The 12,348-nt window shown below is 46.1% G+C and overlaps 1 protein-coding gene across 10 annotated transcripts in view; it reads right to left on the bottom strand.

Moving 5' to 3' along the window:
- ZNF318 (zinc finger protein 318) overlaps positions 1–11,685 on the bottom strand; it is a 31,243-nt gene extending 19,558 nt beyond the window's left edge. For 3 of the 10 annotated variants that reach the window (XR_004528419.2, XR_002179346.3, XR_012334449.1), the window contains exons 1-4: positions 10,692–11,573; positions 8,091–8,242; positions 2,465–3,104; positions 10–1,455 (exon numbers count right to left, since the gene is read on the bottom strand). Coding sequence is in view for 5 of the 10 variants with exons in the window: in XM_019949909.3 (XP_019805468.1) it covers positions 10–1,455; positions 2,465–3,104; positions 8,091–8,242; positions 10,692–11,153 (2,700 nt within the window). In the remaining 5 variants the exon portion in view is untranslated. Of the gene's footprint in view, positions 1–9; positions 1,456–2,464; positions 3,105–8,090; positions 8,243–10,691 lie in introns of those variants that run through there. The other 7 variants (XR_002179345.3, XR_012334448.1, XM_073810692.1 and 4 more) reach the window with 5 other exon arrangements.
- Between the last annotated feature and the right edge of the window lie 663 nt (positions 11,686–12,348).

The raw sequence follows: 12,348 nt of genomic DNA, 5'->3' as shown, positions 1-12,348 counted from the left end.
AATATTCACCTTCTGTTTCTGGGAAGCACGGTTCTTCTCATCCGAGATCTTCTCTGGATTATATCTTATGAGTGATGGGATGGACACATGGACAGGCACTTGGGCAGGAGGAATTGAGCCCAGCACTGACTCCTCCTGCTTGGGCTCATCAGGAGTCACAGTGGGGATCACACGGAGATTGGGACGGCTACGGGTAGCTTGTTTGGTAACTGGCATTATCCTGTGTGGTTCAGGTAGAGGGTGGTTTGAAGGTTGGGAGGCAGGGTACATGGGCCACCTTGAGGCTGCATATGCCATGTAGTGCCTATAGGCATCAAAGGAAGCAGGGGGAATGGCAGGTCCCTGGTAGTTTGGAGGTATCCGAGCTGCAGCAAACTGAGAGGCCCTTGGCATATGAAACTGAGATAAAGAAGCAGGGTGTGGAAGTCTAATTGGGGCAGATGGGGCTGATGGCAACATGCACCTGACTGCAACAGATGACTGAAACCCACTGCCAACCACCTCAGGTCCTGCAATATGACCCATTGGATGGTCAGACTTTAGGAACGGGGGGCTGTTTTTTGTGAGCAGGTAAGGATCCACAGGGGAGACTGGGTGTGGATGGGATACCTCTGGGGAGTGGGTATTGCTATGGTGTGCCTCTCCACTCTCCAGTCTGTGAGGATCTGCAGAGCGCCGATCAGCTGAGAAACGGCGGTCAACTGAGGAACAGCGGTCTGCTGAAAAGTGCCGGTCAACAGAGGAACGGCGGTCAGCAGAGGAACGTGATGGCTTCTTGCCATGAAGTCGTTCCTGGGTGCGTGCAGCCAGTTTACTAATCTCTGCTACTCCAATATCCAGCCCTATGGTCTTGAGCAAGTCATGAATCTTTGCATATTCTGGACTGGTCTCTTCTATGGATTCTAGCTTTACAGCTGGAGCTGAAGAGGGTAGGGAGCTTCCCTTCTGCCTCATAACTTCACTTTCAGAGCCCCCAAGGGGCTTTGGTGGAGATTCTGCCTTTAAATCCTCTTCTTCATCCCCATAGAGAAATTTCTCCTCATCCTCAATGTCAGGGAAGCTACGTCGCCTCTTTTCCTGTGTACTGGTAGAATCTGCTAACATGCTCAGAATGCAGGAGAAACCACTGCCATCCTGGCTAGCTCTCTCATGAGGAAGCAAGAAGTCTGTGTGTCGCTCTGGTCCCTCAGCCTTCATATCCAATTTTTCCTCGTGGCACAGAAAACTTCCAAACTGCTCTCTGAGGGGACTGCTGTCTTTGGGTATCCCAGAGAGGGGGCCCCATTGGTAGAGGTTGCCCTGAGATTCCTTCAGGGTAGTCTCTACCACAGTTCCCTTGTTGTTTTCAACCTCTGAGGCAAAAGCAGCAATAGCACCACTTAGTGGAAGAGATGAGTGTCCAGAGTAAAGGGAGTGATCCTGGCTGGAGCTGGTACTGCTGGAAAAACTCTCAAGCTGCAAAGACAAACATAACTGAATTAGCCTCTATGCAGAATCTCAGAAAACTAGTGATTGAGATAAATACATAAATACTTTGCTCTTCTTGAATTAATAGGGAAAAGATAAATGTGGATGAAAGGGAGGTCCTTAGCCAGGTTCAAGATTTGGGTTCCCGTTTCTCCAGATGGTTCTGCCATAGCAGGGGGAAACAGAAAAGAAGGCAGATTGAGTCTTCATTTTTGCCCATTTGTTGTAGTCTTTATCAAGGAATTTGAATTCAAAAGGACTTTAGAGATGCCCTAGCTTACTTGCTTTCTTTTTTATGGATCCCTGAAAGAAAAAAACATAAAAGCAGAGCTACTTTGGTTGAAGTAGGGTCAGGAAACTCTGTTAACCCTAACTGATCGCCTTCCCTTACTTCCCTAAGTGCCCTCAGGCACTTCTTCAGAAACATTTAGCTCCTAAAAGGACAGGTAAAAACAAGTGCTCATGCCTGACCATCTTTTCATAAGTGAGAAAAAAATATCAAGGTCCAGAATGGTTAGGTCACTTATTTAAAAATCACACAGCAAGTTGGTGGTAGAGACGGGTCCAGAATCAGAATCATCTGATTTCTGGTCTACTGTCCTACCACTCATACATTTTTTCTTCTCTTTAAAGAGAGATGAGGAAAATTCAGATCAGCTCCTCCCTTTGCTCTTCAAGCTTCATTTCCAAGAAACCCATATTCAAAGATCCTAAAGGACTATCCAATTTAGAGGCGGAAAAAAAAAACCTTTAATAGATACTCTCCAAAATGTCTGTTTAGAAAGCCTAATACATGACAGTAGAAGCCCTCTACTGTTGCATTATGAAGCCTACAGTTTCCTTTGGAGAGTCCTGGAAGGTACGGCTCATAGGCATAACAATGTTGGTCCAACACATATTCCAAAGATACCTTAGGGACACAGCCCCCAGGAAAGTAACTAGGCTTTAAAATATTACAGGGACTAGCAAGAGACCCTAGAAGAAATGCAGCATAGACCTGCATGGAAGGCTCCATGTCCACCTCAATCCGCTTTTTCAGAATTGACTTCTTGGGCATCACAGATACTTCCTCTGGCCGATGTAAAGAATATCCTGGCTCCGATGCTGTTAGGGCACCTGACAATCCAGGGATGGGACAGCTAGTGCCACCACCATCAACTCCCACCAGTTCCTGACTCAAGCTCCTACTTCGTTCCTCCTCTTCCTCTCGTTTTCGCCTGGCAAGGTCCAGCTCTCGAAACTCAGGGTCTAAAAACCTAGGACTCGGGCTCCGTCTACGCTGTCGATAGTTGCGGGCCCCCGATGTAAAACTTGTGTGATCACCTCCCATGCTGTGTATCTTCTCTGTGTCATCATAACGGGGCCGTTTGGCCTCCCGGCTCCTTTCCTCAGGTCGTATAGAGTAGGAGCCTTTGAGTTTGTCTCTATTCCGTTCTGTTCCCCGCAACAGCTCATCATGACAACTGACATGGGGACTATAATCAGACCGATGCAGGAAAGTTTCTCTTGCTCGGTAGTCCTCGTCAAGTTGTCCCAAGAAGGGACTGAGAGGTGCCTCCTCCCGCGAAATATATCGTTCAAGACCTCGAGAGCACTGGGAGCTTCGAGTGAAGACAGAATCATCAGTCAGGTCATCCCTGAGAAAAGAGACAAGCATCACTGAATATAATGGACTTGGAAAGAGCAAGACCAGACAAGGCTAAGAGACTGACATCTGGCAAGGGGGCTGTAGAATGCTTAGAACAAAAGACAATAATCATGAAGTCCAAGAACAAATCTATGTATATACATGGAATACTTCTTCTCCCTTTCCCCAGGGCACAAGCAGCTGGAGCCTCTAACCAAAGATACTACTAATGTATCTAGACAGAATTCTTAGGCTAATCTCTCTGATTAGACTTTGGGGATGCATAGTATCATGCTAGGGTCTGGGAGACGCAAAAACACCACTACCAGACTACAAAGAGACATGGGTTACCCAACTTCACACTAGCTAAATTCTAGCTCTTTGCTACTGAAACTGTGGTCTGAATCAGCAACATCAGTATTACCCAGGAAGTTTTTAGAAATGCAGGTTCTCAGGTTCCACTCAGGCCTACTGAATCAGAATCTGCATTTTAACAAGCCCTCCCGGTGATCTGTATGCACTTTAAAATTTGAGAAACACCAGTTCAGATCAATGATTTTCAAGCTGTGTTCCACAGAGATTCTGAAGAGTGCTCAGGAGCTGCCTAAAGGAAGGAGGTTAAGAGCCTGCATGGCTCTGGGCCTTCCACCTCACTGAAATCATACTGGTCCCAACTTTATCTGTTTATATAATAAAGTTCTATATAATATTTCCTTTGGGAAAAAAGAGTTTCACTGTGGGGAAAAAGTTTTTTTTAACCATTGATCTATCCAATTGGCACGATTTTCTCATAAGTTTTAGAAGGTTCTCCAATGCTTTGTTTTGCTGGCTCATATATTAAAAACCATAAAACTCCCTCACAGCCTGTTTGTTACCCTCTTTCCTGCCTTGCCTGGATATCCACAAGCACTCTGCTAATCTTTGGCCCAGAAAGAGTATGTGATGGTTTATCTCACTATATATTTTTATTTTATAGAAATAAAAAGGTCTTAGACTTTCATGGCATGAAGGTAAAAATACAGGATTGGACATCTGTCCTTTTAGCGCAGATCTCTATATCACACACAATATCCTAATCTTTTTGGGCACTATGGTCAGAGTTTCTATTGCCCCCTAAAAGCTTCTGACTTAAATCACAGATAGAAATAAAGATCCCCTAGCACTTTAAGCATACCACTTTGAAAAACTTACATGTCACTCACACTTCAGAGTGAATTACTGTTCAGAGGATGGTAATTATTGCTGTCTTCTACATGCTAGTAGCTACTTCTGTTTTTTTGTGAGTTTTGAGAAATGACTTTTCTTTTTTTTTTATAGTTGTTTTCCTATTTCTGGGACTAAGTAGAACATCAAAGAGTTGCTTTTTCTCATTCGCCAGCCCAGTCTTTGTTCAGTTTTAGACCTGGGTAACAGCTATAAATAACTTTATGAAAGACTATAAAGGATAAACTTTATCACCTCCTCTATAAGCATGCCACATATGGGAATTGAGGTTCCTGTTATTCACCTCCTCCCTAAGAATTTGGGGAATTCTGAGGTCCCAATGTACTATGAAATAATAGGAAAGAATGAGAATGACCAAGGATGATCTCCGAAATTGAACGTAACTAGAGTAAAACATTTTACTCTGTAGGTTTGTCAGCCACGAAGACATCTATTTCCAGGGAGGAACATCCATGAGTTGAGTCACTGCACTGCCAAAACACCATCTACCATACATAGTCTCTGATCACATTAGTGTAGAGGAAAATCACAGGCTCCATGGGTAGTGGAAAGTGCATCCATGCTCCCACATTCTGCTCCTCACCAGGACTCTTACATGTCTCCACCAAGCAACATACTAGCCCAAGATCTAATCCAACATTAAATATCAAGAAGCTAGAAATAATGAAATGGCTCTCAGAAAGACTCACTTTAAACTTGCAATCTCCAGCAAAAGGAGGCAAAAAACAATGAAAGAAGGAATAGAAACAGTTAAAAGAATGAGCTATCATGTAAATACAGGCAGAAATCAGGTTGATTAGAAGCTCACGTCCTCCTTCCCCAGTTCTCCCAAAGGATAAGAAAGAGAATTGGCTGCAATAAAAGTAAGTCCTAAAAAGGGCCCCGATCCCCTGCAGCTCAGAATAGTCCACTGACAAACTCTCTCTGAAAGCTTTGGTTAAGTCCAACTCTTTTCTAAAATAAAATCTACTTAAAAAATTGATTGTTCAATGTAGGGATGGGTACATGGAGGCTCAGTGTACTATTCTACTTTTTCTGTGTTTACAAATTCCATTAAAGAAATTAAAAAAACATATAATATACATCCACATAAGTTTGTACACCAATGTTCATAGAAGCATTATTCATAATAGCTAAAAAGCAGAAACAACTAAAATGTTATCCATCCACCACTGATGAATAAACAAAACACATAAAATGAAATTATTATCAGCAATAAAAAAGGAATGACGCACTGTTACATGAAAGAAAAAAAAGGAATGACGCACTGTTATATGAAAAAACGTGAATCTTGAAAACATATGTTAAGCGAAAGAAGCCAGTCACCAAAGGACCACACGTTGTATGATTCTATTTCTATGAAATGGCCAGCATAGGTAAATCTATAGAGATAGAAAGTGGATTAGTAATAGGCTTGGGGCGGGCGGTGAGACTAATAGCTAAGGATAAGGTAATAAAAATAAAACTGATCACAGTGGTAGATGTACAACTCTATGAATATACTAAAAGTCACTGAACTGTACACTCTAAATGAGTGAATTGTATGGTACGTGAATTATGGCTAAATAAAGCTGCTTAAAATGTATATAAGGAAAAAAAAAGGTCCTCCAGAACCCAAACTTCCCATTATTTTCCTCTGCTGAATCCCCAAAATGCCTGAAGAAAGTTGTTTGCTTCTGTCTGTTCCCTAAGGCAAATCAGAGGGAAAAAATTCTACTCCCTCAACCTACGTCAGGGCAAGGAGGAGTTAGGAGATGAGAATTCCATGAATGGAACGTATAATGTGCGTAGTACTTTGATAAACAAGGGAAATCAACCTCACATCCACAAGTTTTTAGAAGCTAAGAGTCTTCATACAACATGTTCACGTTCCCTTTTCAGAGTAAGTTACAATCGTACACACAGAGCTGCCATGGTGAGGAGACTGACAACCCTTGATTTGGCTATAACCCAAACCAGGTATTAAAATTTAACAAATTCAATATGGGAAGAGAAAGAATAGAGGGTCTCAGGAAAAAAATAAACACACACCTACATACAAAGGATGGAAATGGCTCATTTCATCAACTGAACAGTGGACTCACAGTCGAGAAGACATCTTGAGAGTGCCAACATTCCTATGGCCTGGTTTTAGCCGACAGTTATTATCCACACAAACTATATTGAGCAAGAGTGCTGGGGGCAAAAAGTCTAAAGAATGGCCTGGGACCTCCTTTTAGAGTCTTAATCTCACTTTCTCTAAAATAAATTTGTCTCTCTGAAACAGGATTCGTGAAAGAAGATTACAACCTCAAACATCCTAAGAGGAAATTTTTAATTTTTATAACTTAAACAGACAATTGGCTATCTGAAGCACACATGCATAACAAAGTTTATGGGAAAGTGAGGTGATACCCAGAACTAACAAGAGGAAATGCTAAAGTTACCTCAAAACCTCAGCAAGGAAGGAAGAGAATCACACCATGCACCACCTACTCAATCATCTCCCAAAATAGAAGCAGCCAGAAACGCAAGAGCTGTTGCCTCAATTAATAGTTACACACCTTGAAACTCAGAAGTTTCACTGTTATGTGACTGTCCCGCTTTGCTTCACTACATTGAATAGCCACTGAAGCTTTGAAGTAAATATTACCAAAGGGCAGCAGTGGTCCTCAGATTTCCTGCCCAGCTGTCCCCAACCTGCCTGCCTATACTCTGTGCACTACTGTATGGACAATCTCAGTTTGAAAGAACATTATATTGATTTATTGGTACTGCTAAACATTTGTGAAAACTCCTAGTGTACTGGGCAGAGACCATTAATAGACATGGTTCTCAGCTCTCAGAAAGAGTGCCTTCCCTGTACTCCCATCCTTACTCTTTTATGAGGTGAAAAACACCTAATGTGATTATTTACTTCCCAGATATACCTAAGTTCCTAGTACCTGAGATCTATATTTAATATTATGGAGTATTAAATGCCCTTCCTCAGCCCTCAGTGGTTGTAAAGTAGTAACTAAAATTAAACATTTTAGGGACTTCCCTGGAGGTCCAGTGGTTAAGACTCTGCGTTTCCAATGCAAGGGGCACGGGTTCGATCCTTGGTCGGGGAAACTAAGATCCCACATACCACACGACGCAGCCGAGAAAATATAAAAAAGAAAACACACATTTTAAAAGATCTCTCACTTTCTATTAATGTGTATATGTTTCATATATAGATAGGTAGATATAGATATATCATGAATTTAGCTAAACCTTTTCTTTTTCATTCATTAATTTATTTATTTTTGGCTGTGTTGGGTCTTTGTTGCTACATGCGGGTTTTCTCCGGTTGCGTCGAGCGGGGGCTACTCTTTGTTGCGGTGTGCAGGCTTCTCATTGCAGTGGCTTCTCTTGTTGCGGAGCAGGGCTCTAGGCGCACAGACTTCAGCAGTTGCAGCACATGGGCTCAGTAGTTGTGGCTTGCGAGCTCTAGAGCACAGGCTCAGTAGTTGTGGCACACGGGCTTAGTTGCTCCGCAGCATGTGGAATCTTCCCGGGCCAGGGCTCGAACCCGTGTCCCCTGCATTGGTAGGCGGATTCTTAACCTCTGCACCACCAGGGAAGTCCTACATAATTCTTTCAGAGTCTACCCCATTGAAAAACCCTTTTCCAATGTTATACTTTGTACTGGATGCAGGGTATAACTTCAGTGCTGTCGCCACCCTTTCAAATACATCATTCAGAAAACAGCAACATTTCTAACTTCAAGCACTACTATGGTGTGTGCCCTGTCTCCGATGAAGCCTACCTGTCCACATCCTCCAGATTATCCGCTGGTGACCCCAGTCGATCACTAAGCCGCCGCCGTTCTGGTATGCCAACACAGAAGTGGTCATTGCCAACAGTGATCCTTAAGCTCTGTTCCAAAGAAGAGTCAGAACGCAGACCAGGAGAGCGTCTCTACAAAAGTAAAAAATAACACAATAAGTAGTCAATAAGGTCAAGATATCTCTACATTCAAAAATGTTCTCCTCCCTAGTCACAAAGTTGTGGTCCTACAAGGTGTGAAATGGCTACGGTAAGATTCTACTCCAAAAATAAAGGACTTTAAAAAAATTATCATTTTTCTTAGATGAAGGTCCATGCTTCCAACCCTCCTAATCAGTGACCTCTTATTCTTTAATTTCCTGGTACCAGGCATGGGGCTAGAGGAGTGAATTAAGCCTGCTGCCAGAACCTATACATTTCCAGTAAAGGAGGCAAGCCAAAAACAGGTTTAAAAAAAAAATAAAGCACTTCTGATAGCAGTATAAAGTCATTAAAACACAATAACATGAAAGAGATTGGGGAAAAGGAGCTATTTCAGATAAGCTGGTTAGAGGAGGCTTTCTGAGGTGATACTACTTAATTTGAAGCCTGAATGATGAGATGTCAGCCTTGCAAAGAACAGATGGAAGATGTTTCAGGCAAAAAGAACATGCTCTGTAATGAGCTTAGCATGTTTTGGGCAACAGAAAGGTGGCCAGTGTGACTGCAGCAAAGTGATAGGAGAAGAGAGTCAGAAGTCACAGTTAGGGAACTTGGTTTTTATTCCTAGTATAACAAGCCACAGAAGGGTTTCAAGCAGGGGAGTGATATGATCTAACTACATTACTTCCTCCAGATGCTCATATTGTCCATAACCCTCATCTTCTTCAGGTCTTTATTAAAAAGTCACCTTCCCAGAAGGCCTTCTCTGGCTACCCTATCAAAAATTATAACTCCCTTCTGTTTTCTTTTTCTCTTAGCACTTAATCATATTTAACATGCCAAAACTTTTTACTTCTCTTATTTATTATCCGACTCCTGCTGTTACAATATAAGTTCTATGAGGGCAGGGGTTTTTGACAGGTATGTTCAGTATTGTATCCCCAGTGCCCAGAACAGCATGGTAAATGTTCAATAAATACTTCTCAAATGTATAAAATGAAGGTCTTTAAAAATCATTTTGATTGCTGGGTACAGAAAAAACTGGATGGTAACAAGAGTGTAAAGGAGACTAATGTAATAACCTGGGCAAGAGGTCATAGGGTTTAGACTAGAGTGATGGCAGCAGGACAGTCTGGAGGATGTATTTTGGAGGTACAGCTGACAGGTTAGATAGATGAAGTTATTCTTACGGATTGGGAGAAGGGAGATGTTCACTGTTTCTGGCTGAGCAATGGGTGATGTCATTTACTGAGACGGAAAAGACTGGAGCAAATAGGTTTTGCGTTGGAGAAGAAAGGGGAGGTTATACAAACTAGTAGTTTTCTGTCTTCCTTACTTTCTCTGTAGTGACTAACATTCAGACTATACATGCTCAGCTATGAAAATCTTAACACAGTGACAAGTCAACTCATCTATGACCAGAGTACCCAGATACTGTTAGAAAGCCACTCAGTAAGACAGAAACTTTGTCACGGGGTGGGTTTTTTTTGGTTTGTTTTTTAAAGATTGGTGAACTGATAATAAAAACAAATTCCAAAACACCAGATTCTGCCAGGAGGCTCTACTAGCAAGGTGGTTATGGTGAGAAGTCAATATTACGTCTAAACTAAACTTCTTAACCTCATGCTCTGTCCCTTTAGCAGGGAAACATAACAGTTAAAATCAGGGTGTTGGGAACCAGGCAGAGATGAACTGAATCACACTCCACCACTTCTTAGCTGCGTGGCCTTGATCAAGTTACTTAAACCTCTCTGAGTTCCTCAGTTGTTAGATGAGGAACCCTCACCTCAAACGGTCGTTAATGTTCAAAGAGAACGTGTAAAGTGAAGGGCTAAGCATCATTCCTGCCACATAACTAGGTAGCTATTACAGCAACAGCTATTACAATAACTGTGGGTACCCACACTTCGATTTCGGAGGCACAGCTCTAACTTAGAGAGCTAACAGTTTACACTCTCGGTGTCTACCCTGGAACTGTGTAAGCCACCCTAACTCGCCACAAAGACATTTCAGCCATTCCAAGATCCAGGGCGCAGCTCAGGTCTAGGGGATACAAAACCACGGAACTCTGAGGACACCAACTATTGAAAAAGTATCAGGCACACGGCTTGGAGGAGATTCCCCTTGCCCCGGCAAACTTTTCCACACCTCACCCAGAGTGAGAGAATCAACCTATTGCCAGGAAATGCAGCACTGCCTCCCGACCCGGCGCCCGGGCGCGTCCCGAGTCCGTTATTGTGCAAATGAAGCTCCATGGGCTGACCGGGAACCTCCTGGTTTGGGCGTCGCTGAGGAGGCCGGGGGGGATGGATGGCCTTCGATGTGGGGACCCCGGCCTGGAGGCCTCGGGTCGCCCGGGCTGAGGGCGTTTCTGGAAGCGGGAACCCCGGGCGAGAGGACTGCAGTAGAAAGGGAGTCCGGGTCGAGGGGGTGGGATTACCCGGCTGCCGCTGTCGCCTGGATGGTCTCCGCGGCCGTCCCGGGCGAAATCGGCGCGAGACTCCCCCCGGCTGCTCCCTCGGAAACCGGCCGAGCCTGGCGGGAAGAGTCGTCGGCCCCGCGGCGGCGGCGGAGACGGGGAGCCGCGACGGGCCCGCGGCGGGGACGGGGAGAGGCGACGACCCCGCGGCGGGGACGGCGAGGCCCGGCGGCCGCGGGGCGGAGACGGGGAGCCGCGGCGACCCCGCGGAGGGGACGGCGAGGCCCGGCGGCCACGGTGCCCTGAGGGCGAGCGGGGTCGGCGAGCCGGTGTCCGCGACGAGGAGGAGCCGGAGGACGGCGGCGATGTGCGGCGAGACGGGCCTGAAGAGGAGCCGGAGCTGCGGCCGGTGCGCGGGCCGCCCCCGCCGCTCTCTTTAGGCCGGTGCGAAGAGACGGAGGAGCGGGCGCCGCTGCGGTACATGGCTCCGGCAGCCGCGGCCACGGCGGCAGCTCCGACCGGGGGCGCCCTGGACGCGGGCCCCCAGCGCGCCACCGCAGCTGCAGCCCGGGCCGCCACAGCCGCCGCGCACCGCCCCCGCACCCAGAGCAGCCCCCTCCCCGCCGCCCCGCGCCGCCCCTGGGGCCCGGCCAAGCGCGCCTCCGCGGCCGCGGCTGGCGGTTGGAGGGCGCGAGCACGCGCCCGACACACCCCCCCCCGCCCTCCGGGGCTCCCCGCTCCTCCACTCAGGGAGCGGCCACAGGAGCCAGAAGTGGGGAGGAGCACGGAGGGCGGCGCGGGGCTGGGCGAGGGAAGGCGCGGGAAAGCGCGCGACCTGCTCTCCTCACGCTCCGCCTCCAAGCCGGCAAGATGGCGGCCGCCGAGCCGCCCACTTCCCCTCCCCCGGCGACCACGTGACCCCGAGAGCTCCGCGCCGGTTGGCCCTGGCGGAAGGGAAGGGATTAGCGGGAGTGGAGCCGGGTCTTCCGGGGATGCTCCAGGCCTTGGGACGCTGTGGGCTTCGAGGGAGCGGAAGCATCTTTGCCTTTTCCCTACCCGCAACGGTGTTAATTTACGTGGGGACAATAAATGGTTATAAATGATGGGAATATAAATAACCCGCAAAGCGTTAGGTTATGTTGGAAGTTACGCACCTCGGCAAGAGCGACCAAAGAAGTCCCGGATCCCATAGAAGCCGCACGACGGCCAACAGTTTACTTTCCAGTTTGCCTGTTTTCTTAGAGGCTGAAATTGAGGATGGGGAAGTGCGGAATGGGGGCGGATTCGGGAGCGAGAATCAAACTCAAAGCAGGCATCCGAGTAGAATTGTCGCTGTCTAACCCAGAGTACTTACGGGGAAGGTCACTCACCGCTAGGGGTCCACATCGTGACAGATAGGAGGCCTGGATAGTTTTTGCGAGCGATTTGGAGCCCCCAGTCTGTGACTAGAATTTTCCTGGACGCCTGGCTGTAGTGGTAGTCCCCAGTCTCAGGGTCCTGCATGCTAAGTACAAAAGTCAAAAAAAAAAAAAAAAAAGATAACACGTAAAAGAAGAAAAGCAATGGTCAAAACCTGAAAAAAAAAAATGCTGACCCTGACCAAGTGAAACTTCAAAATAAAGTAATGGCTTGACAGTTTTCATGTATCAACTAGAAACACAAAACCCAAAATTGGTAT

Source organism: Tursiops truncatus, chromosome 10 (assembly GCF_011762595.2).
Source record: "Tursiops truncatus isolate mTurTru1 chromosome 10, mTurTru1.mat.Y, whole genome shotgun sequence".
Classification (NCBI taxonomy): Eukaryota; Metazoa; Chordata; class Mammalia; order Artiodactyla; family Delphinidae; genus Tursiops; species Tursiops truncatus.
Note: the sequence above shows the minus strand (reverse complement) of the source record. Positions and strands in the feature narration are given on the sequence as shown.